We start from the raw sequence: 19,403 nt of genomic DNA, 5'->3' as shown, positions 1-19,403 counted from the left end.
CATCACCGCCCCGCTTCCGGCGCGGGGAGCGCTTCCGGGCGGCGGCGGCGGCGGGCACGGACGGGAGCGACGCTTTCCGGTGGGGCTGAGGCCTGGTTGGGCAGCGGGGCCGGGACTTCCGGGGGTGCTCGGTGGCGGTCAGTGAAGGTGAGAGCGGGGCTGGGGAGCGGGCCCTGGGGTTCCGGGACGGGACGGGTCTGTTGGAGGGGGGGGGGACGGGGGACATGGAGGGGGAGCGAGGCTGGGATGGGCTGGGAGCGGTATCCCCGCGGCCCGGTGCCCCCGTGGCCCGTTAGTCTCGGTGCCCCGTTAGCCCCGTGTCCCATTCTCCCGGTGCCCCCTTAGCCCCGTGTCGCAGTGTCCCGTTACCCCCGTGTCCCCTTGTCGCGGTGCCCCCGTGTCCCATTGTCCCGTTGCCCAGTTAGCCCCGTGTCCAGTTACCCCCGTGTCGCGGTGTCCCGTTACCCCCGTGTCCCCTTGTCGCGGTGCCCCCGTGTCCTGTTGGCCCTGTACCGCGGTGTCCCCGTGTCCCTGGTGCTTCCGTGTCCCGTTGTCCCCGTGTCCCGGTGCCGCGTTCCCGGTCCGGCGCCTCCCTCCCCGTGCCCGCGGTTGCCGTCCGCTGCCCTCCCCGCACTGTGACCCGCCTGGTGCTGTCTCTCCGTGGCGCAGCCGGAAGCATGGCGGGGCGCAGAGCTGCCATCAAGGCCATTGACTGGGCGGCCTTCGCCGAGAGGGTGCCCCCGAACCAGAGGGCCATGTTCAACGCCCTGAAGACCCGCAGCGATGCGCTGTCGGCCCGGTGAGTGCCTGCCCCGCTCCTGCCCGTGGGGCGGCTCAGCCCCTCAGCTGAGCCGTCTGTGTGCTGGGTTAAGCCGGGGTTGGTAGCTATGGTCTTACAGGAGTGTCCTCACGGGCTTTAAACAGGTCACCTTCAAGGCTGCCGGTGGCTTTTTGCGGCAAATCATCTTTACATAATCCTCCTTGGAGTAAAACAGTGGCTGAAGTGTAAAAACGGGCTCTGTGCAAGCAGCTTGGTGTTCAGAACCAAACCCGTGCCTTGTTGTCTGTTAAATGCTGTACAGATTCATGACGCTTTAAATCCATCACCAGCCACTGCTGGACGCAGGTCCCTTTAATGTTGCTGATCGCCTCTAGCCCAATGCTGTGAGAACTGCCTGATCCTTTTACAAGGGTGCTCACAGAGATGCTGCACAGTGGTTTCCAATGGAGCGGGGCTGCAGGCTGGGCTCTTCTTCTCTGTATAGAGGAGCCTGTTTCATTGGTGGTTCATTGCTGCTTGCTAATGAGGGAGGTGAAAAGAGCTAAACTAAACTTAGCAGGCTCTAAGTAACTGTGGCAGAGCTGGAATGATGATGCCAGCGCTGGTTGTGACTGCTGTCATCTCTCCCTTTAGGCTGGCTGCCCTGCCAGAGAAGCCCCCGGCCATTGACTGGGCCTACTACAAGTCTGCTGTTGCTAAAGCTGGCATGGTGGATGAGTTTCAGAAGAAGGTCAGTCTTTGTCAGCAGCGTGTTGCTTTATGGAAGTTTAAATGGGAAATGTCTTTGGTGGTGGGAGGAAAACACCAGGATTGGCAGAGGAGGTTGGTTTTGGCTACAAGGGGCCCTGGCTTTACATCCTGCAAGTCAGCATCACTAACCCCGAGGCGCTCACTTCAGTGCCATCTTTCAGGAGGGAGCCTGTGGCACTGTGCACTGAGAAGGCTGGTGAAAGAAAACCTGATACGTTCTTTTGGCTGCAGCAGTGTATTCAGGCAGTGCCTCTCCTGAAGCAAACATCTGACCTATTTCTCTAACTCACTGAATGGCTGGAGGTAGCAAAACACTGAAATGCGTTGCCTGCAGGGCTCGTCACCCTGTTTGCAAGCAGGAATTGAAAGGCAGGAGCAAGGCTATTGCTGACAGGCAGGTGGTGTCACTGGCACTATGAAAACTGACCTCCTGGCACTGGGAGGACTCACTGGCCTCAGATGGACCTGGAAGCTTTGTCCTGGCTAAAAACAGTCTGCAGTATGTCAACTCTTTGCTATTAGACTTTCTTGCTTCCTTCCATTGCTCTTTGCAGTGAATGTGTGTAGCACTGTGTGCCCTGGCAGTGGTATTCAGTACAGACTAATGGCTTTAAGCTCGCAGTCACACTGATCAGTTTTAGAAAGCCTATTAACTGACATGGTGGTGAGTATATCCTGGGAAGAAAGGAGGGAATGCTCCCCTGCTGCCAGGGGGAATGAGCTCGGTGTGAAGGGTTATTTAATCAAACTGTGTAACTAAGATGTTCTCTTTTAATTGACAGTTCAGTGCACTAAAGATTCCTGAGCCAGTGGATACACAGACTTCCAAAATCAATGCCCAAGAGCAGGAGGCTGTAAGTATTTGAAGTATTCCCTAATGCCAGGGTTGTCTGTGGAGATGGAAAAGGGTGAGAGGGAAGGGATGTTCTCTGTGTGCATCTGCACAGGCAGGGCAGCCTGAGCTGGAGCATGCTCTGGTCTTTATACACGTCTCTGGCTTTTGGATGAGCAGGAGGATCTCTGCACATGGAATGGTTTGGCTGCTTGGGGTTTGGTCAACTTAACCTAGTGTAATGATGATGAGTTTTAATGCCAGCTTCAAGCACGGGGTTGCAGGTTCACTCTAGGTCGCTGTCTTTATCATAACCATGTCCACGGTGTCCTCTTCTTCCCTGCAGGCAAAGAATGCTGCGGAATATGTGCAAGCTTCCAAAGCTCGTATTGCCCAGTACGAGCAAGAGGTAAGTCTGGGCTTTGCTTAGAGAATATTGCCTTTAACCCAGCCTGGCACACACCTTGCTCTTACTTGGGGGTGTGCTTTGCTCTTTCTTGCTGATAAATGATTTATAACATGTTTTATCTCTGCTCCCACTTCAAGCTCCAGAAGCTCAAAAGCATGATCCCCTTTGAACAGATGACGTTTGAAGACTTGCATGAAGCCTTCCCTGAAACCAGACTGGACAAGGAGAAATACCCGTACTGGCCCCACAAACCAATTGCTGATCTGTAAACTTGTCCAGAAGCAGTTTGTTTAACGACTGTCAGACTCTGTGGTCATCTAAATAAAGTACTCCTCCTCCTGTCTGTGCCTTAGATCTTGGACATGAGGTTGCAAGGTCTTGAGGAACAATACATGGAGCTTGCAAACAGCACACTGGATTTTGTCTTTTCTACCTGTGAGCTTGGTTTTGTAGCAAGGACAGGATCCTTTCTTGATCAAACTGAGTCTTGTTGTAATGAAATCAAACTGTCTCCTCACCTGTGTAACTGCGTGGTGCAGGGAATGTAGTTCTGCCATTGCAGGCAACTAGCCGCATAGGAGTTGAAGGTATAAAGCCATTTATGATGTTGGGGTGTATTTAGTAGTGATGTGCGGTGCAGTGGGAGACATGTCTCAGTAGTTCTACAGGAAGAAGGTCTAGGGTTGGTTTCTAGGTTGGTTGTGATGTGCAGCCAATTGCAAAAGGAGTTGAAGGAATGTGGATGTGTTGAGATACATTAAAAAAGAGCTTTTATCTGTTTGAAACATCCCAGCTATCACCTCTTTAACCTTGGTGATCCTGTTCTCTCTGTCCCTGGTTTTTGGATGGTGCAGAGCTCACTGAAACTCACAGAAACAAATGCTTCAGACTTGCACTGGTTTATTTCATTATCTGAGGTGGGATTCTTCAACACCTTTCCCCAAAATGGAAACATCTCCATAAGAGATGGGCATTAAATCCCTTTCCATTGGTCATGCGTGGTGAGAATTCCAGATGAATAGGATGAAGGTGTTAGCCCTAGATTTCACAACTGCTTTATTGACACGCCTTGGTGGCCACACAGTGCTTTAAGAACAGATGTAGTTCTGCTGAACAGAGCATGAAGTGCTAAGCATGCAGATCTCAGAGCCTGTGGATTTGTCTTTGTAATGGTATTTAGGAAGCAACTGCGGCTCAGTAAGTGAAGCTGGATAAAAGCTACACAGGAGGGGTTAGAAGCGAAACCGGGGAGAGCAACTGACCCAGAGCTGGGCTTCAGCTGCTCCATTTAACAGAAATAATAGCAAAGAAAACCAGGGACAGGAAGAAGTGGCTGTAGAGAAGCACCTTCTCCAGAACAGGCAGAAACAGGTCCTGCTCCTGTGGTTGCCAGTGGCGCTTGGGTGGTTGCCCCTTTTCCTGGGCCTTCTTGGGAAGGTTCTGCTGTTGGGCACTGTCCTTGGCTGGGTGTTTCGTGCTCTGGTTGGCCATGGTTCTCATTGTCAGCTTGGTGTGCACGTCTGTGAAGAGCAGATGTCAGTGTTGGTGGGTGACTGCCACAACTGAAACCCACCCTCGCCCAAAGGAACCTGCAGTAAAATGCACCAAACCGACTGGTGTAAGAGGCTGTGGGTTTCTTTACCTTGCTGGAAGCTTCTGAGAACCTTGTCTAAGTAGAGGGATTTGTGCTGCTGGTGCAACAGGAGGAAGGTGTCTAACACAGCCATGATCATGAGGAGGAAGGTGCCCAGGAAAAACACCACTGCAGGACAATAGGGAAACAAAGAAAACAGCCTTCCAGTGCCTAAAGGGGCTACAAGAAAGCTGGAGCGGAGCCTTGGGCAAGGTCCTGTGGGAATAAGACAAGGGGGAATGGCTTTAAACTGACAGAGGGGAGAATTAGATTAGATCTAAGGCAGAAGCTCTTCCCTGTGAGGGTGCTGAGGCGCTGGCACAGGGTGCCCAGGGAAGCTGTGGCTGCCCCATCCCTGGCAGTGTTCAAGGGTGAGGCTCAGGCTTAGGTCCCAACTTCAGGGTTGGTACCTGTGTAAAACCCAGCTAGTTTCTATTCAGATGAGTACCTATTACAGGGGGCCTGTTGGACGACGTTGGGAGGATGTTGTTGAGAATCACAGCTAACATGGAGCTGCCGAGGATGATGGCAATCTGGAAATTGATTTTCTCCTCGAGAGAGCTGGGTCCAAACAGCACAGCCATGTCCAGCAGATACAGGGCGCATGTTGGCAGGATCAGGTTCAAAATGTACAGGGTGGGTCGTCTCTCCATGGAAATCTGTTGGAGAAGATGGACAAAATTCGGGTGAGCAGGAGATAACTTACTGCCTTCGGCAAATGCTTGTTCTCTAATGTAGAAAATCATCGTTTCATGCTTTTTCACCCTTTCGGTGGCGTATCAGTGCAATCTAACATGAAAGTACTGCCATACCATGTAGGTGACCACAGAAAACTGTCCGTCATCCAGGTCTTCCATGTATTCAATGATGCTCAGGTTGGTGAACTTCCATTCTCCGTCAGTTAGGAAGTAACTCTGGCTGTCTCTCATCATATCTGCTGGTGTCCGCTTCGTCTTCATAACCAGGTCTGTTACTGTTGGGCAGGAGGCAAAGGAGGAGAGAAGTTGTAGAATTGAGGTTATTTATTAGGGGTCAGTGATTTCCTTTCCATTTCCCTCCCAACCAAGGGTGCCTGGAGATGGGGAAGGCAGCATTCCTGGCACTCCTGGGGTTTCTTTGCCCATCAGTTGACTCCAGGGAAGAGACTTGACTGGACCTTTGGGAATGTAGATCAGAGGGGAAATCTCTGCTGAATTAGGACAGTTGTGCTGGAGCTGGAGGGTTTTGTGTTATTTCTGCTTCTTTTTCACCCCTTCCTGTTGGGATGAGCTCTGAGTACAGTTTGGATCCCTGAAACTGTCCTTAAACCTCCCCTCATATCCGTGCCTTTCAGGTACGTTTAAAGAGCAGCCAAATTGGATGTGAACCAGTAGCCTCGTTGCAGGAAGCCTCCTGGTCTCCTGGTTTATCCTGGGGAGGGGGAATTGCCACAGAACATCCGGATAAATCCCGAGATGCCACTGGGAAACGTGCCAAACAGAATACAGTGTTTTGCCTCATTTCCCCTTGTGTTATGTGACCTCAACCCCTACTAACCCATTGTGAGCCTGTGGTGCTGGCACCCAGGAGGGAGCCGGGGTCCATCCCATCTCTTCCCCTCCCTGCAAGTTTAGCCCAGCTGATGTGGTAAAGCCCAGCTTGCTGCTGTACCTGGGTAGAGAAATGAGGCTACGCTCAAGTTGCAGGTCTGGGTGTCGAAGGGGAACTTGAAGATCATCAAGCTGCAGGTTAAGGTCGCCTGGAAGGGCTGAGTGGAGTTGAAGCCGCCGTTGTGCGTGATGCTCATGTAATCCAAGTTGGGGTTTTGTCCATTCACTCTGGAGGAAACAAAAGGGGAGAACAATGGAGCTCCAGGATGCTGGGCTGTAAGCATCCTTCCATGGGGGCTTTGTGCTGTCACCCACCTATGGGATGTAGCAGTGAGGAGGAAACCTGGGCTTGAGGAAGGGCTGGTGAGTGCCTCTGAACTCAGGTTTGTAGTTCTGCACATCCTATTGAGCTCCTTCCTCTCTCCTTTGCTTCCATTCTCATCTGGGACAGGGCTCAGTGGTGGCTCTGCTCTCTGCAGAGCTGCCTCCCTCCTTCACCCCAGCTAAAGAGCTGGTGCCCATCCCTCTCATACCCACAGAGCTCATCCTGTATCTCACAACTAACTGCTAAGGGTTGCTTCATTCCACAGCACTGCTGGTCTCTGCTGCTTCCTCAGCTTTAACTACAGCCCAAGCAGGACATTCTGGTGATGTTACAGTATTACAGAGCCACAAAGTGCTTTGTGTGAACCGTGGTCACCATTAATCTAAATTACAAGGTTCTTGGCTCCTGAGAGTTCATAGGAACAACTTTTAACCACATGAGTTTATCCCATTTCCTACAATAATACCCACACTTTAATTCCATTGTATTTCTCTTAAGGCAGTAGATAGAAACGGAAGGGGAACATACCGCTCTACAATGAAGATGGGGGGAGACCAATAGGAGTCCATGGGCAGAATGACTTTGGAAATGTTACAGAAATCCTGTGGGTTCCAGGTTGCAAAAGTGTTTTTCCACTCCTGGGGTAAAACAGGAGAGAAATGAGCGCTGGGGCCGAACAGCAGCCTCTGTGCTGGGTGTCGCAGGAGAGGAACACTGCTGAGGGACCCACCAGGTTCAAAACGAAGTAAAAAGTGACCGTCTGGAGCTTTTCAACCTGGGAAAACAAAAGGGAAGATCTTGCTGACTGTCTTAGGTACATCCCATGCAGAGCCCAGAGCTTGCCCCTGTCACCCTATTGCAGTGGACAGAACAGATTGCAGGGGCTCAGCTCAAGGGTCTTCATCTTGCAGATGAAGAGTGGGAGCAGTCCAATGGGTTATATAAAGAAACAGGGTTTTGTTACCATTTACATGCCAGTGCCCTGCAATTGCATTGCTCAGCTGAGGCACTTTGCGGGGTTGGGTTTAGAGCCTCCTGTGAAGCAGCTCCCCTGAACCTGCCTCTGCCCTTCTTCCTGGAAGCAGGTGGGAGGAAATACTCCAGATCTTCCAAACCCACTTCCGAACAGCAGGGAGCTGAAGTGAAAGGGGCTGATTCTCATCCCTGTGGCCTTGCTGGCTCAGCCCTGCCTGGCAGAAGACCCAGACCCCAACCTAGCAATTACCCAGTTTTCTCTTATACTCAACGGGAGCTTTGGGTCCTTACCACAGAGAGAATAGCCATCAGCATGAAATCCATCTTGACCTCCACAGGCTTGTTCAGGTCTGTCTTGGGCAGTATGTGTGCATGCAGCTTGCTGTGAGAGGAGATGTTCAGGTACTCAACCACATCGTAGTAGGTGCAGATGTACCTGGGAGCAGCCCCTGCTAGAGAAAACAATTCCACTTGAATCAGGAAAAGGATCAGGCAGTTCTTAACCTGTATGAGAGCTGTGCCAGAAGAGAAAGGGCCTGGAGCTGTGGGGATGAAAACCATCATTAACACAGGCAAATCCCTTCTCATGTAGATGGGAACAGAATTCCTCAAAGCTTTTCTATCCCTGTTGCACTTACCTGTCCCAAGAGAGAAGGTGAGGATAGCTATAAAAGCTCGCTGCATCATCTCCTGCTTCTAAATAAGGAGACAAATGGTACCCGGGTGTCTTATGAGCAGTTGCAGGACGCGTCACTTGTTATGTCGAAGTTGATTTGCTATTTATTAATGAGGGACAGCTATTCTGTAAACAGGAGCTAGACTTCTAATGTATTTATTTGCATTGGAAGGAAGGACTTGCTAATGGTCTGATGCACTCAGGGGAGCAGACTTTAGTTGCGGTGAAGGCAAAAATAAAGTCATTAAAACAACCCCAACGATTTGAGGCAGAGGAAAGAAAAGGGTCCATCTCCACAAAGAAAAGGCAAGGAGCCAGAGCTACTCAAAGCAAATCTTGTCTCATTTATTGGGCTGAGAGTCTGCTGCAACCCCACTGAAACGGATCAGGAATTAGTGCTTGTGTGATGTGAGGGGAGGGGGAATGCAGAGGAGAGGCTGCTCTCCTTTGAGCCTGGTCCTGCTCCATAGCAGCCCAGGCTGTGGGCGTTGGAGGATGTCCTCATTTCACAGAGCACTGAACCTTTTACACACCCACTGATCTGTTTCTGCCTCCTGGGGTCCTGTTCTCCGAGCCCTCACAGATAAGATTAAAGGCTCAAAGACCCTTTCTTTTAACGTCTCTGTCTCTTTCCCTCAGCTTCTCTCCTCTCCATCACTGCTGTGATTCCAGTGATACCCTGAGGTGCTCCAAGTGATGGCTCCCTTGCAGGGGAGCAGCTCCAACTCTTGTCCTCCTGGAAAGCCCCATCCTGCTGGGACACCCGAGGTGGCACCTCACTGTGGTGTGTGGCTGTGTCTGAGATAGGAGGTGGGAAGCATATGGGCCACAAGAGTGGGTTTGGATTGCATACAAGGGGCACAAGGAGAAGCAGAGGTGATCTCTGTGCTGGGGCTTGAGGGTTGTGTTGGCTGTAGGAGCTTACACTGCTGGGTGATAGCATCACTAGAGGTGGGATAATGCTGTACCCCCATAATGGTGCTAGAATTGACGTGGCCACCAGCAATCCCTTCCTTCTGCCAGCAGCTGGTGCGATGTGAGTACACTGGAGATGCAAACTTGCCCTGTTGCTCTTCAAACCGTTGGTACCCACCGGGTCCTGCTGCAGCAAGGATCTTCATGCTCTGCACGGCATCCCTCCTGCAGCATCTCATATGGGAGGCAGAGCAGGGAGGGAGGCCGGACTCTATGGCTCTTGCGAAGCTGGGTGAGGTGATGGGATGACTTGGATGCTCAGTGAGAGCCTATGCCCCGCATCACCCCGCTTCTGCCTCTCCCCAGCGAAGCATCCCGGCCCTGCCTGCGGGACCGTCCCAGGCTCCAGCGCAGCGATCGCAGCCGGCGAATCCCACCCTTGCTTTCCGCCTGCCCGGCAGACAACGGATCCTCCCCGGCCGTGCCCCGGGATGCTCCGTGCCGGTATCCCGGGGGACCCGGTGGGACCGGTGGGGAGAGTGGGCTGGGGGTAGGCAGCATGGCTGGGGGGCTGCGGTATCAGTGACCGCGTGGCCTAATGGATAAGGCGTCTGACTTCGGATCAGAAGATTGAGGGTTCGAGTCCCTTCGTGGTCGACCCTTTTTTCCCTTCCCCATTCCCAGCTTTTCCCGCTTCTCCCTTCTCGCCTCTTCCCCCGGCGGGGTGGGGGGAAGAACCGAACCTGCTTTGGCCCCGTGTTCCCCCGGCCGGCCCTGCCGCTCCCGGTGCATCCCGGCTCCGTTCCCCGGGACCCCCGGGTGATTCCCCCCCCGCTTCCCCTGCGGGCTCCACGAGCCCCCGCAGCGCCGGGGCCGGGCCGTTCCCGCGGGCCGGGGCGCGCGCCGTGCGCAGCCCCAGTGGCCTAATGGATAAGGCACTGGCCTCCTAAGCCAGGGATTGTGGGTTCGAGTCCCATCTGGGGTGAGCACACAACGTTTTGCGGGTGCCAACCCCGTTTCTGTCCGTTTTCTCCCCGGTTTAGTGCCGCCAGGCCCACGCAGAGCTGCCGGGCATCCTCCTCCTGCTGCTGCTGCCCGGCGGGAGCTGGCTTTGGGTGCTTGGTGCACAATACGTGTTTTGGGGCAGTGAGTTCCCCACGGCAGCTCCAGGCTTGCTCTCTGTGCCGACGACTGCAATACAAAGGCTGCTGTACAGGAGCTGTACACGATGGTGTTGGGATGATGCTGTTATCTGCTCCTGGCCAGTGGTCACAGCTTAGAGCTCATGAAAGCGACAGGGCTTGGAGCAAGCTGCTCTAGTGGAAGGTGTCCCCAGTGGCAGGGATTGAAACTGGATGAGGTCCCTTCCAACCCAAACCGGTCTGGATTCTATGATTCGATGAAGAAGGGAAGCAACAAGGAGCACCTATAACCTGCCCCGGGGCCTCAGTGCAAAGGTGGATGCTTGGGACCTGCTGATGAAAGGATGATATCTGGAGAGGTGTTAATGAAAGGATGGTTCTGGCTGGGGGTTCTTTCCAGGTGGCCCAGAAGGTGCAGAAGCAGAGCAGTTAACACTGTTTAATTAGCCCTGTCTGGCTCAGGGCTCTGCAGGGAACTTCAGCTGCATTTTTACCTCCTCTGGATGCTCCCTGTGCCATCAGCTGCATCTGACCCCCAACAGAAAGCCAATGGATGCTGGGGGATGAGAACCTTGCCGGTATCACACCAACCTCTTCCCGGAGCAGGACAAGCTCTGATGGGAAGGATGCTTCCCTCCGCCAGAAACTGCATCTCAGTGAGGGGCAGGTCACTGGGGTCACACAGTTCGGCTTTGCTGCCCAGGGACCAGAGCCCTCCACATAAGTGTATTTGGGGTTTGTTGCATTAAAAAGCTACTTGGAGGGTCTTTTCCTCCAGAGTTAATGGATTATAAAAGGCAGCTGCGGTCAGGGTGAGACCACACCAGTAAAGCCTAAAGTTTCTTTCTAAGTAGTTTTTCCCTCTTAGGTGTGGGAGAAAATGACTTGGAGAGCAGCAAACCTGCTGAAGGCCCAGGCACATGGCAAGTGCTAATCTCCTTCAGGCTTTGCTCTCCGGCCTGCTTCTGCTCAGCTTTAGTTTGAGGCACAGCAGAAAAGCTGCGCTGGTTGAAGCTGAGCTGAAGGGACCCCAGGAGCCAACGTGTCCCCAAAACCCCTATGGATATAGAAGAGGTTAAAACACCTTCCTGCCCTGTGGCAGGTTTATTTAGGATTAGATGAGGAATGCAGGGTCTGGGGAGAAGCCAAGCTGCACCAGGAGGTGTTACTGATAACGAACAGGGGTTAAATGCCCTCCTTTGTATCTCATTGACTGTGCCCATCACACTGAATGCTGTTACTGTCAAGTTGTCTCCAGGGTCCTGGCTCTCCCCATCTTTCTTTCTTTCCCAGTAATGTCCACACACTGCTTCCCTCCCACTTAAGGCTCACACAGAGCCTCAGCTGGATGTGATGGTGTTGGCTTTGCCTTTCCATGGGGATGTGGCAGGGAAAGCCTGGACTTGTGTGCCCCTGGGAGCTGGAGGGTGACCCCAGCTGCTCTGTGTTGGGGGTGTCTCCTGGGTGGTGTCAGCTCTGCATTTGGGGTTATATTTGCGTTCAGAACGGCTTGGGTTGGTAGCAGGAGAGGAATGTCATTGCTCCAGACAGACATCAGCACATACAGGGTAAACTGTATGAGGCTGGGGGTGGCAATGGGGGTCTATGATGACCAACTAGCACATGGGGTCCCATGGCAGGAGGGACTCCCCCCCCCCCAGCGTTGGGCATGAGGAAAAGCCATGATCCCAGACGGGATGGGAATGGGGAGGATGCACAGGGGGTGGCAGGGACTCCCTGGTACCCCCGGTGTCTGCCACCGTCCCCAGAACAGAGCTATGGGGGACCACGTGGCCTAATGGATAAGGCGTCTGACTTCGGATCAGAAGATTGAGGGTTCGAGTCCCTTCGTGGTTGTTTTAAAGCCACGGGAGAGCTTCGAACCGTTTAATTTCGCTGGGGGGTGCAGCGTTCGGCCCCGCCTGGGGTGTCAGTGGGTTAGGTGCCCGTGCTGGGGCACCTTTGGGGGGCGATTTGCCCGGGGGATCTCCCGCCCTGGGGCCGTTCGTGCTTGTTACCCCCACAGCGGTTCAGAGCGCCCTGTGCCGGCGGTGGAGACGAACCGGAGCCCGATACAAGGTGAGGGCTGAGCCGCACCTGCTGCCGGTTACGGGGGATGGAATAAAGGGGCAGGGTCGGGCAGGATGCGGCTTTTATTGCTGCAGGGAGCGCCTGGTGAGTTACAGGGGTCGGTGTCTCCTTCCGCCCATGCTTTCCCTTGGGGTTCCGGTGCAGGGAGGGGGAGAAAAAAGCCGCCCTCACCCCAGGTGGGACTCGAACCCACAGTCCCTGGCTTAGGAGGCCAGTGCCTTATCCATTAGGCCACTGGGGCCGCGCAAAAGCCACTGTTCGCCCTCCACCCCCGCACGGGGGGGTTCGCAGCGAACGGGGCCGCCGGAGCGGGGAAAGCTCGAGAGCGGCTCCGCGCACCGGGAACCGGCGGTGGGCACCGGCTCCTCCCGCCCCGCCGGTGCGGGCTTGCGGGCTGAGGCCCTGCGGGTGGAGCTGGGCCCTCGGCGGGGGTCTCCGGCCCCCCAACACCGCCTCCTTCCTGCGCTGTGGGCAGAGATGGGGCCGCGCTGCCTGGTGCTGAGGGAGCCCCCGGGGCTGTGCGGGACCCCGCGTCCCCTCTGGCCAGCAGAGAGTTAAGTCACGGCACTGAAAAAAAAGGCGCCTGTGCGCAGCCCCAGTGGCCTAATGGATAAGGCACTGGCCTCCTAAGCCAGGGATTGTGGGTTCGAGTCCCATCTGGGGTGACTCTTTTCCCTTCCGCGGATCTGAGCCGGTTTTGGGGTGATTCGGTGTGTGGAGGTGTCTGTGCTGCTGCGACAGGAGAATGAGCATCACCCCGCCGGGTTTCCCTAACCCTTGGCTCGGGCGTCTTCACCCAGGAGAGATGTTGATGTACAAACCCAGCTTTACAACATGCTTTTAGCCTCAGCTGAGGTTGTTGCTGTCCCGGCTGATGTTCGTGTGATGATTCTGTGTCAGAAAAGCATCTGAAGCAGCAGAACCCCACTCATTTGCAAAGCCCAGGGCGCAGCTCAGAGCTGCAGCTGCCTTTGCTGTGAGGGGAGAAGCCGGCAGCCATAGTGAAAAGCTTTAAGCAGGAGCAGGCTTCATCTTTGCTGGCCTTGGTGTGCGGGGGCGCATCAGGATGCTCTTGATGTGCTCCTGCATCCCCCGGGCAGCCTGTGGGGGCTTTGAGCTCTGCTTTTTTTGCAGATGTAAATGTCAATCTGGGCTGGGTAACGGCAGAGCTCAGAACTGCCCCCATTCCAAAGGGAATGCCAAAGAGTGTCCAGGCACCAGCAGAGAGCGCTTTCCTTTCTTGTTTGGGTTTTTACCTAAAACAGAGCCACTTCTGCTCACCCCAGGTGGGACTCGAACCCACAATCCCTGACTTAGAAGGCCAGTGCCTTATCCATTAGGCCACTGGGGCCCTGACAGAGGATGAAAAATGAGTGATTTTGGTGTTTTTGAGGACACCCCCATGAAGTGCCCCAGCAGCAAACCCCATGTTACCCACAGGACCCTCTAATGAGTGACTCCTGAAGCCTGGGAGACTCATTGAGGTGCTTTGGTGTCACACCCCAAGGACCAGCATCCTCCTGGACCTACAGGGTGGTTTGGTCTTTGAGCACCCACCTCCTGCCAGATTCCTGCTGTGGCTTTAGGTCAGGTTAACACAATGAGGTGCACCTTATGGCTAGGGAAAGATCAACTGAAATGAATGGAAAATGCTTGAAATGGTGAATTGTACTTAGGTACGTAGTTATGCTTTTACTCTTGCCTTTCTTTCCCCTCCACATCCACTGCTGCTTTTGTGCTCAGCAGCAGAGGGTGCTCTCATAGAGCAGAGAGCTGAATTAATATATATATTAATATATAAAGAATATTAAGAATTAATATATGAAGAATATATAATATAAATATATTAAAATATATATAAATCAAAACCCTGAGTTTTTCATTTCAAACGAGAACAATAATTTTCCAATTCAAAAGGAGATGTTCTATATCTTTATGTACATTTTCAGACCAGTTTTATTCAACACAGCTCATGAGTTCAGCACCATCTACAGCTGCCAACGCTGTTTCTTTATGAAGCTGGTATGCCGAGGGCTGGGATCCCTGTTCTCTCAGTCAAAGTCCGCCTTCCTGCTCTGCTTTATGTTTGAGTGTATCTTTTTCTGTCGTAGTCGTTCACGGTTCATTTTTTCCACCCTAAAACAAGGTTAAAAGCTCCTTTAGGGCACCAAGAAAACATTCAAACATTCAACTCTGAGCACAGTTATATCTAATATATATATCATAGCACAGACTTGATGACAAATGTCCACAGATAGAAAAAACAGCCCCTCTTCTTGGGATGCTACCCAGGGAAGTGCTTGAAATCTAATGGATCAGTGAATTTCTTAGCAAAGGAAATCCAAATAAGCATGAAGATTGTACAAACAGCAACCTGCATCATGCCGCACAATGATCTGAGTTCATCTCCAATAAAAGGCCATTTCAATGACTATACCTCTCTATGAGTTTCTGTGTTGTCTCCTTAGACACCACCTTGGGCTGCTCCGTAGCCTCTGTGACCATGGTTCGGATCTTTTCTAAGCAAATGGCCAGGTTCTTCATCTGGTAGCGACTCTCTTCAGAGCTCACGATCAGCTCACCAGCTCGGTTTACCCTGTTCCTGTACTGCAGAGATGAAAACGGGATGTGGTCGCTGCCACCTTGCCATGTCACATCTGAAAGTGACATTTAAACTGTGGCTACAAGGGAGGGTTGTTACCATCGATGCCATTTTCTGTCTCACGGCTTCTGGAATCCAGTCTGCTGATGCCAAGTGGAACCGAACTTCTGCCTTGGTGTTCACTGGGAGGAAAACCAGGGTATTTTTTCTATGTATTGGCTTGACTTCCTAAGGTTTCTGGGATAACTCAGTTTGTTCACTGCTGGCTTTGGACACCGGGTGATTCCAGCATTACTTTCCTGAAAGATCACCTTTTTCCTGGCTATCTTAAGGTCTTTTCCAACCCTGACTATTCCATGATTCTATATTTTTACATACCATTCTAAAAGGCAATCTCTAGATTTTTATGGATACCCTGTCACAGTATTTGCCTTTCTACAGCAGGTGCTGCCAGTCACTACCCACCTTATTTTTAATGGCAGTATTTATAGTTTATTTGAATTAAGCTGAGAATTTATTGTGCTTTAAAGTCCCAGAAACCAACCGGCTGCTTGTGTGTCTGATCAGTGAGAACAGATGAGACAGAGGTGGTGCTTCATGTGGCAAGTGTAGCAGCAGTGCTCCCAGTCAGAGGAGGAGAATCAAATGCATTACCACTGCTCTTGAGCACTGTGAAGATTTGGGAGTTGTGTTAAAATGTAATGATAACGAAGCTCAGCATGGGGCAGCACTAAGATGCTCTTTAACCATGGCAGGGGGTTGGAACTAGATGATCTTAAGGTCCTTCCCAACCCTATTCTGTGATTTAACTTCAAGTTCTCAATGTTTTACCACCAATACAGGGAAGAAACTCCCATGAAAGGGGGAGAAGCTCTTCCTCACCTTTATTAACGTGCTGCCCACCGGGGCCGCTGCTCCGGCAGTAGGTCACAGTCAGGCGACCTGGAAGAAAAGCGCAGCAGCGTGCTGACCCGGAGGCACAGCTCCTGCTGGTGCTGGAACAGGTACGATCCGGGCTAACACCTCCGGGCACACAACCCAGGGCAGACGCGGCCGAGCACCACGGCCTGGGCTGGTTTCAGGGCGGGGGGACTCACTCATGGGGATGTCGAGGGTGGGTGGCTGCTGCTCCTCCTGGAAAACACCATGGAATGCTGCGTTAGCTGCCAGGCAGGGACGCGGCGACCGCGAACAGCCAGCCAAGCACGACCGAGAAGGCCACGCCCCCTCTAAGCACCGCCCCTTCGGTAAGCCACGCCCTCACAGTACAACCAGTTGCGCTAAGCCCCGCCCCCCCTCTCCCTCAGGCACCAAGCCCCGCCCCTCTCTCGTCTTCTCCCTGCTGCCCGCTCCGCTCACCGGGGTGATGCCGGTGCTGTCGCCGTCCTGCCCGGGCGGGTACAGCTTGTCCAGGCTGTACGCGCTCCGGTACTCGGTCCCGGCGCCGGCCCGCTGCGAGAACCGGGCGGCGACAAGGCACGGCCGGCACAGGGCCCTCAGCGTGTGCGCCGCCATCTTGGCTCCCGCGGTGCAGCGCTGCCACGGCGTCCCTACGGAAACGGCGGCTGCGCGCAGCGTTCCGGGGCGGGGCCTGGGAGGGGTGTGTGGGGCCAAGCGTGTGGGGGGGTATATGGGGTCTGTGAGGTGAAGTCGGGGGATCTGTGGGGCACTATGTGGGGACATGGGAGGTCGGGGGGGACTATGGGCTCTGGAGCACCGTGGGAGGGTGCAGGAGTTGGGGGTTTATATGGGTTCTGTGGGGCACTTTGGAAAGGTGTAGGATGCTATATAGGTTATAAAGTATAGGAGGTTATATAGGTTGTAAAGCGTATATAGTCTATGGGTCGTCTTGGGGGGGTATATAGGATCTGTGGGGCAGTTTGAGTGGTATATGGGGTCTGTGGGGATCCATGGGAGGGTGTTGGAGGTCTGGGGAGTATATGGGGTGTGTGGGGCACCGTGGAAGAGAGTAGGAGGTTATATAGGTTATAAAGTGTAAAGGGTTACACAGGGGCTGTGGGCAGGTCATTCCCAGCTCTGGGGCGCAGGCAGTGGTGGGGGCTGTGTGCTCCTGCCTGCATCCCACACTCCCACAGGCTGAGCAGTGATGGGCAGCCGTGACACTGAAAACACATCCGGAGTTTTCCATGTACTTGGACTTTGCACCTGGGACACTTCAGGTTTCAGATCTGGTCTGCTCAAGAGTGCTGAAAAGTTACATCTACATGTATATGTATAGTTATATAGCTTTGAATGCTGATACGTGATGTGTTTCCAGGTCTGTAGGAGAGATGCCGAAGTTGGAACTAGATGATCTTTAAGGTCCCTTCCAACCCAAATCATTCTGCGGTGGGGGATGCAGGGGAGTGAAGCATTTGTGGATATCCTCCACAGCTTTTTGGAGCTGTCAGGTTGGCTTTTGGGAGGGGCAGGAATTGCTATTTCTGGCAGCAGGAATGTGCACAGGCAGGGATGGGGCTGTCATTTGCTCTGGTGTTGTGACAGGAGCTGACTGTCTTCTGTTTAAAAGGGTGGGTGAAGTCAAGAAGAGTGTTTCAAAGCTGATATAAGACAGTGATTGAGGAGCTGAGCTGGCTCCCATCTAAAGGGTTCCATGCTTTGTTCTAATCAAATCTCTATATCCTGAGGTTCTGCTCTGCTTCCCCCATCCAAACTGCTGAAATGCCTTAAAGAACCCCCCCCCCCCCAGCAGTGTCAGACACAAGCCATGCCATCTGGTGACCTTAATTTCTGTCAGGAACAGGTAACTGATTTGTAGCCAGAGGTAAAATAGGCAAAGCAGAATGACTCATTTTGCCCACTGGTATCAAACACACTGGCGTCACTGTGCTGGTAACACACCGAGGACAAGTTGTGGGGTGGGCAAAGGGGCTGGGAAAGGGGCTTGAAGGTCAGAGCTGGACCCAGCCCCATCTAATGGGTCGTGTTTGTGGTTTTGCTTCATTCCCACTCTGTGATGGTGGATATATATGCCCAAAGAGCCCTGTAAACAGCAGGGTGATGGCTGGAAACGGCTCTCCCCACCAGGGAGGGCTTGGAGGGACGAGGTCTTACTTTGACCCAAGGGGAGCCAAGCTTTTGATGTTTAAGATGGGCAATGAACTGGCTTAGAAAGCGAGCTCTCCCTGTTTGGGCATGGTGTTCACTAGGGTGCAAGAGCTGTAAAGAGCCATCCCTGAAAGGTGATGCAAAGCCGGTATGTCAAGGAGCTTGTTGCTCCTCGTGTGAGTGAGGGCATGAGCCATTAATGCAGGAGAAATCAGCTCTTTGAGGGACCTTCCAGAAGGTTTAAGCTCCTGTAAGAGAGATAAGACTGAGTCAGGAATCTCCTTCCCCATGAGGGTTTGAGCTCTGTAAATCCCTTGAACTCGTGCTTCAAGTGCTCCATCCCTATTTTTGATGCTGGGTGGGTTTCTGATGGGTGGTATGAGAAGGAGCCAGACTAGATGTGATATCAATGCACTTGTCTCAATGTCTTCTTTTGAGTTCAGCATAAAGCTGAATTCTTGGCAAGCCATGCCCTTATTGATCTTATTGCTGTGAGCTGCACGGGTTCATTGGTTTTGCCAGATGCTGGAATTAAATCATTATTTGCTATTGTATCAGACTTCCCCTCATCCTTTTCAATTGCATGCAGTAGTTTTCCTTCTGTCTTTAACCACAGAGCCGTGCTGTTAAATAGCTGCTGCTCTATTAGACCTGTTTCTGTGGTCAGCAATGTGGTTGCTTAATACTCTCCTTTTACCTCTTAATGGAGTTGTGTAGGTTTCCTTGGTGTTTTCAAAGCAATATGCAAAGTTTAGATGGAAGCTTGGCTAAAAGACCAGGAAATGCTTATTTTCCCCTCTTTTGATTGCTGAAAGCCTCACTGAAGGAAAGAATCAAGTGACTGTGACTCACAGAGTCATCAGGATGTGTATATATGGCCACTAATATTTTTGGATGCAGAGGAACATGCCCTCAGCACTGAGCTGAACAAACTGCTCATGCACAGCAGCTGGTCCTTTGTGAAGCCCAATTCTAATGCCACGTTACTCCCATCCATCAGCTTTGGGTTTGAGGCTTTCAAGAAAGGCCTAACCAAAAATAGCATTTGAATTGCCAGCTTTGAGATGGTGTGGATTTACAGAGGCTGCAGAGCTGGCAAAGAGGGGTTTCTGTCATGTGGCAAATGTTAGTGGTCCAAGTGCATAGAATGTATGTTACGTAAGTAATGCAGCAGTAGGGTTTGGTGTATTCACTCTGCTTTCTGCAGGGAGGCCTCCAGCATTATCATGACCCAAATTGTACATGTAAATCAAAGAAATAACTCTTCTGCTGCTCTTAAAAGAGCTGTAAGGAAAGTCCTGGCTTTGAGAACATCAATGTTCCTTTTTATACAAGAAAGAATAAAGCATTGGAAAATCTGCTTAATCTGCTATACACAGTGATGCTGATTCATGTGGGATTGTTTAAGGTGATCCTACAGCAGCCAAAGGACTGCAGGGTCAGCTTAAAGCACCACTACTTCAAGCCACTACAAACAGTGACTTTAATGGATGGATGCTCTGAGAAAATCACCAACGCTGCTTCTGCTGCTGCTCTTGTTCAGTTTTATTTGTTTTCTTTTATTAGACAACTGCTTTCCATTATAAATAAATAAGGCATGAAGGTTCTCCATAC

The 19,403-nt window shown here is 52.4% G+C and overlaps 3 protein-coding genes and 6 non-coding genes across 11 annotated transcripts; 5 read left to right on the top strand and 4 right to left on the bottom strand.

The window, feature by feature from the left end:
- The first annotated feature begins 4 nt into the window (after nucleotides 1-4).
- ATP5PD (ATP synthase peripheral stalk subunit d) lies at nucleotides 5-3,113 on the top strand. Its single transcript, XM_061455548.1, has 6 exons — nucleotides 5-147; nucleotides 670-799; nucleotides 1,415-1,511; nucleotides 2,314-2,385; nucleotides 2,710-2,772; nucleotides 2,910-3,113. The coding sequence occupies exons 2-6, from the start codon at nucleotides 678-680 to the stop codon at nucleotides 3,039-3,041; spliced, it is 486 nt and encodes a 161-aa protein (XP_061311532.1). The 5' UTR covers nucleotides 5-147; nucleotides 670-677; the 3' UTR covers nucleotides 3,042-3,113.
- An 899-nt stretch (nucleotides 3,114-4,012) lies between these two features.
- Nucleotides 4,013-8,020, bottom strand: LOC133270452 (5-hydroxytryptamine receptor 3A-like). Of its 3 annotated transcripts, none has more exons than XM_061455663.1 (9): nucleotides 7,933-8,020; nucleotides 7,586-7,746; nucleotides 7,050-7,094; nucleotides 6,848-6,957; nucleotides 6,056-6,222; nucleotides 5,218-5,378; nucleotides 4,854-5,064; nucleotides 4,415-4,534; nucleotides 4,013-4,292 (listed from the first exon to the last, which is right to left on the bottom strand). In XM_061455663.1, the coding sequence occupies exons 1-9, from the start codon at nucleotides 7,979-7,981 to the stop codon at nucleotides 4,048-4,050; spliced, it is 1,269 nt and encodes a 422-aa protein (XP_061311647.1). In that variant the 5' UTR covers nucleotides 7,982-8,020; the 3' UTR covers nucleotides 4,013-4,047. The 3 variants fall into 3 exon arrangements, with proteins under 3 accessions (XP_061311647.1, XP_061311646.1, XP_061311648.1); XM_061455662.1 differs by having other exon boundaries at nucleotides 7,586-7,836; nucleotides 7,933-7,989; XM_061455664.1 differs by lacking the exons at nucleotides 7,586-7,746; nucleotides 7,933-8,020 and adding an exon at nucleotides 7,284-7,342.
- Nucleotides 8,021-9,469: 1,449 nt separating this feature from the next.
- TRNAR-UCG (transfer RNA arginine (anticodon UCG)) lies at nucleotides 9,470-9,542 on the top strand. Its single transcript has one exon. It is a non-coding gene; the product is annotated as a tRNA-Arg (tRNA).
- A 255-nt stretch (nucleotides 9,543-9,797) lies between these two features.
- Nucleotides 9,798-9,870, top strand: TRNAR-CCU (transfer RNA arginine (anticodon CCU)). The gene has a single exon. It is a non-coding gene; the product is annotated as a tRNA-Arg (tRNA).
- A 1,941-nt stretch (nucleotides 9,871-11,811) lies between these two features.
- Nucleotides 11,812-11,884, top strand: TRNAR-UCG (transfer RNA arginine (anticodon UCG)). Its single transcript has one exon. It is a non-coding gene; the product is annotated as a tRNA-Arg (tRNA).
- Nucleotides 11,885-12,286: 402 nt separating this feature from the next.
- On the bottom strand, nucleotides 12,287-12,359 carry TRNAR-CCU (transfer RNA arginine (anticodon CCU)). Its single transcript has one exon. It is a non-coding gene; the product is annotated as a tRNA-Arg (tRNA).
- Nucleotides 12,360-12,710: 351 nt separating this feature from the next.
- Nucleotides 12,711-12,783, top strand: TRNAR-CCU (transfer RNA arginine (anticodon CCU)). The gene has a single exon. It is a non-coding gene; the product is annotated as a tRNA-Arg (tRNA).
- Nucleotides 12,784-13,396: 613 nt separating this feature from the next.
- On the bottom strand, nucleotides 13,397-13,469 carry TRNAR-UCU (transfer RNA arginine (anticodon UCU)). The gene has a single exon. It is a non-coding gene; the product is annotated as a tRNA-Arg (tRNA).
- Nucleotides 13,470-14,037: 568 nt separating this feature from the next.
- MRPL58 (mitochondrial ribosomal protein L58) lies at nucleotides 14,038-16,288 on the bottom strand. The gene is made up of 6 exons (XM_061455660.1): nucleotides 16,080-16,288; nucleotides 15,818-15,854; nucleotides 15,603-15,662; nucleotides 14,820-14,902; nucleotides 14,556-14,725; nucleotides 14,038-14,254 (listed from the first exon to the last, which is right to left on the bottom strand). The coding sequence occupies exons 1-6, from the start codon at nucleotides 16,233-16,235 to the stop codon at nucleotides 14,170-14,172; spliced, it is 591 nt and encodes a 196-aa protein (XP_061311644.1). The 5' UTR covers nucleotides 16,236-16,288; the 3' UTR covers nucleotides 14,038-14,169.
- Nucleotides 16,289-19,403: the final 3,115 nt, after the last annotated feature.

The sequence above is a fragment of the Pezoporus flaviventris genome, unplaced genomic scaffold, assembly GCF_033815535.1.
Source record: "Pezoporus flaviventris isolate CSIRO_AGI_PZ_B2104156 unplaced genomic scaffold, CSIRO_AGI_Pfla_v1 ptg000020l, whole genome shotgun sequence".
Classification (NCBI taxonomy): domain Eukaryota; kingdom Metazoa; phylum Chordata; class Aves; order Psittaciformes; family Psittacidae; genus Pezoporus; species Pezoporus flaviventris.
This window is presented reverse-complemented; position numbering and strand designations above follow the sequence as displayed.

Coding starts and splice junctions, on each gene's coding strand:
- ATP5PD (XM_061455548.1), top strand. CDS start 678: ATGGCGGGGCGCAGAGCTGCCATCAAGGCCATTGACTGGGCGGCCTTC. Junction 800..1,414: donor AGCGATGCGCTGTCGGCCCG/GTGAGTGCCTGC, acceptor CTCTCCCTTTAG/GCTGGCTGCCCTGCCAGAGA. Junction 2,386..2,709: donor ATGCCCAAGAGCAGGAGGCT/GTAAGTATTTGA, acceptor TCTTCCCTGCAG/GCAAAGAATGCTGCGGAATA.
- LOC133270452 (XM_061455662.1), bottom strand. CDS start 7,981: ATGATGCAGCGAGCTTTTATAGCTATCCTCACCTTCTCTCTTGGGACA. Junction 7,837..7,932: donor CACCTTCTCTCTTGGGACAG/GTAAGTGCAACA, acceptor TCATCCCCACAG/CTCCAGGCCCTTTCTCTTCT. Junction 4,535..4,853: donor CAACAGGCCCCCTGTAATAG/GTACTCATCTGA, acceptor ATTGTCCTGCAG/TGGTGTTTTTCCTGGGCACC.
- MRPL58 (XM_061455660.1), bottom strand. CDS start 16,235: ATGGCGGCGCACACGCTGAGGGCCCTGTGCCGGCCGTGCCTTGTCGCC. Junction 14,726..14,819: donor GACAGAAAATGGCATCGATG/GTAACAACCCTC, acceptor TCATCTCTGCAG/TACAGGAACAGGGTAAACCG. Junction 14,255..14,555: donor ACACAGAAACTCATAGAGAG/GTATAGTCATTG, acceptor ACCTTGTTTTAG/GGTGGAAAAAATGAACCGTG.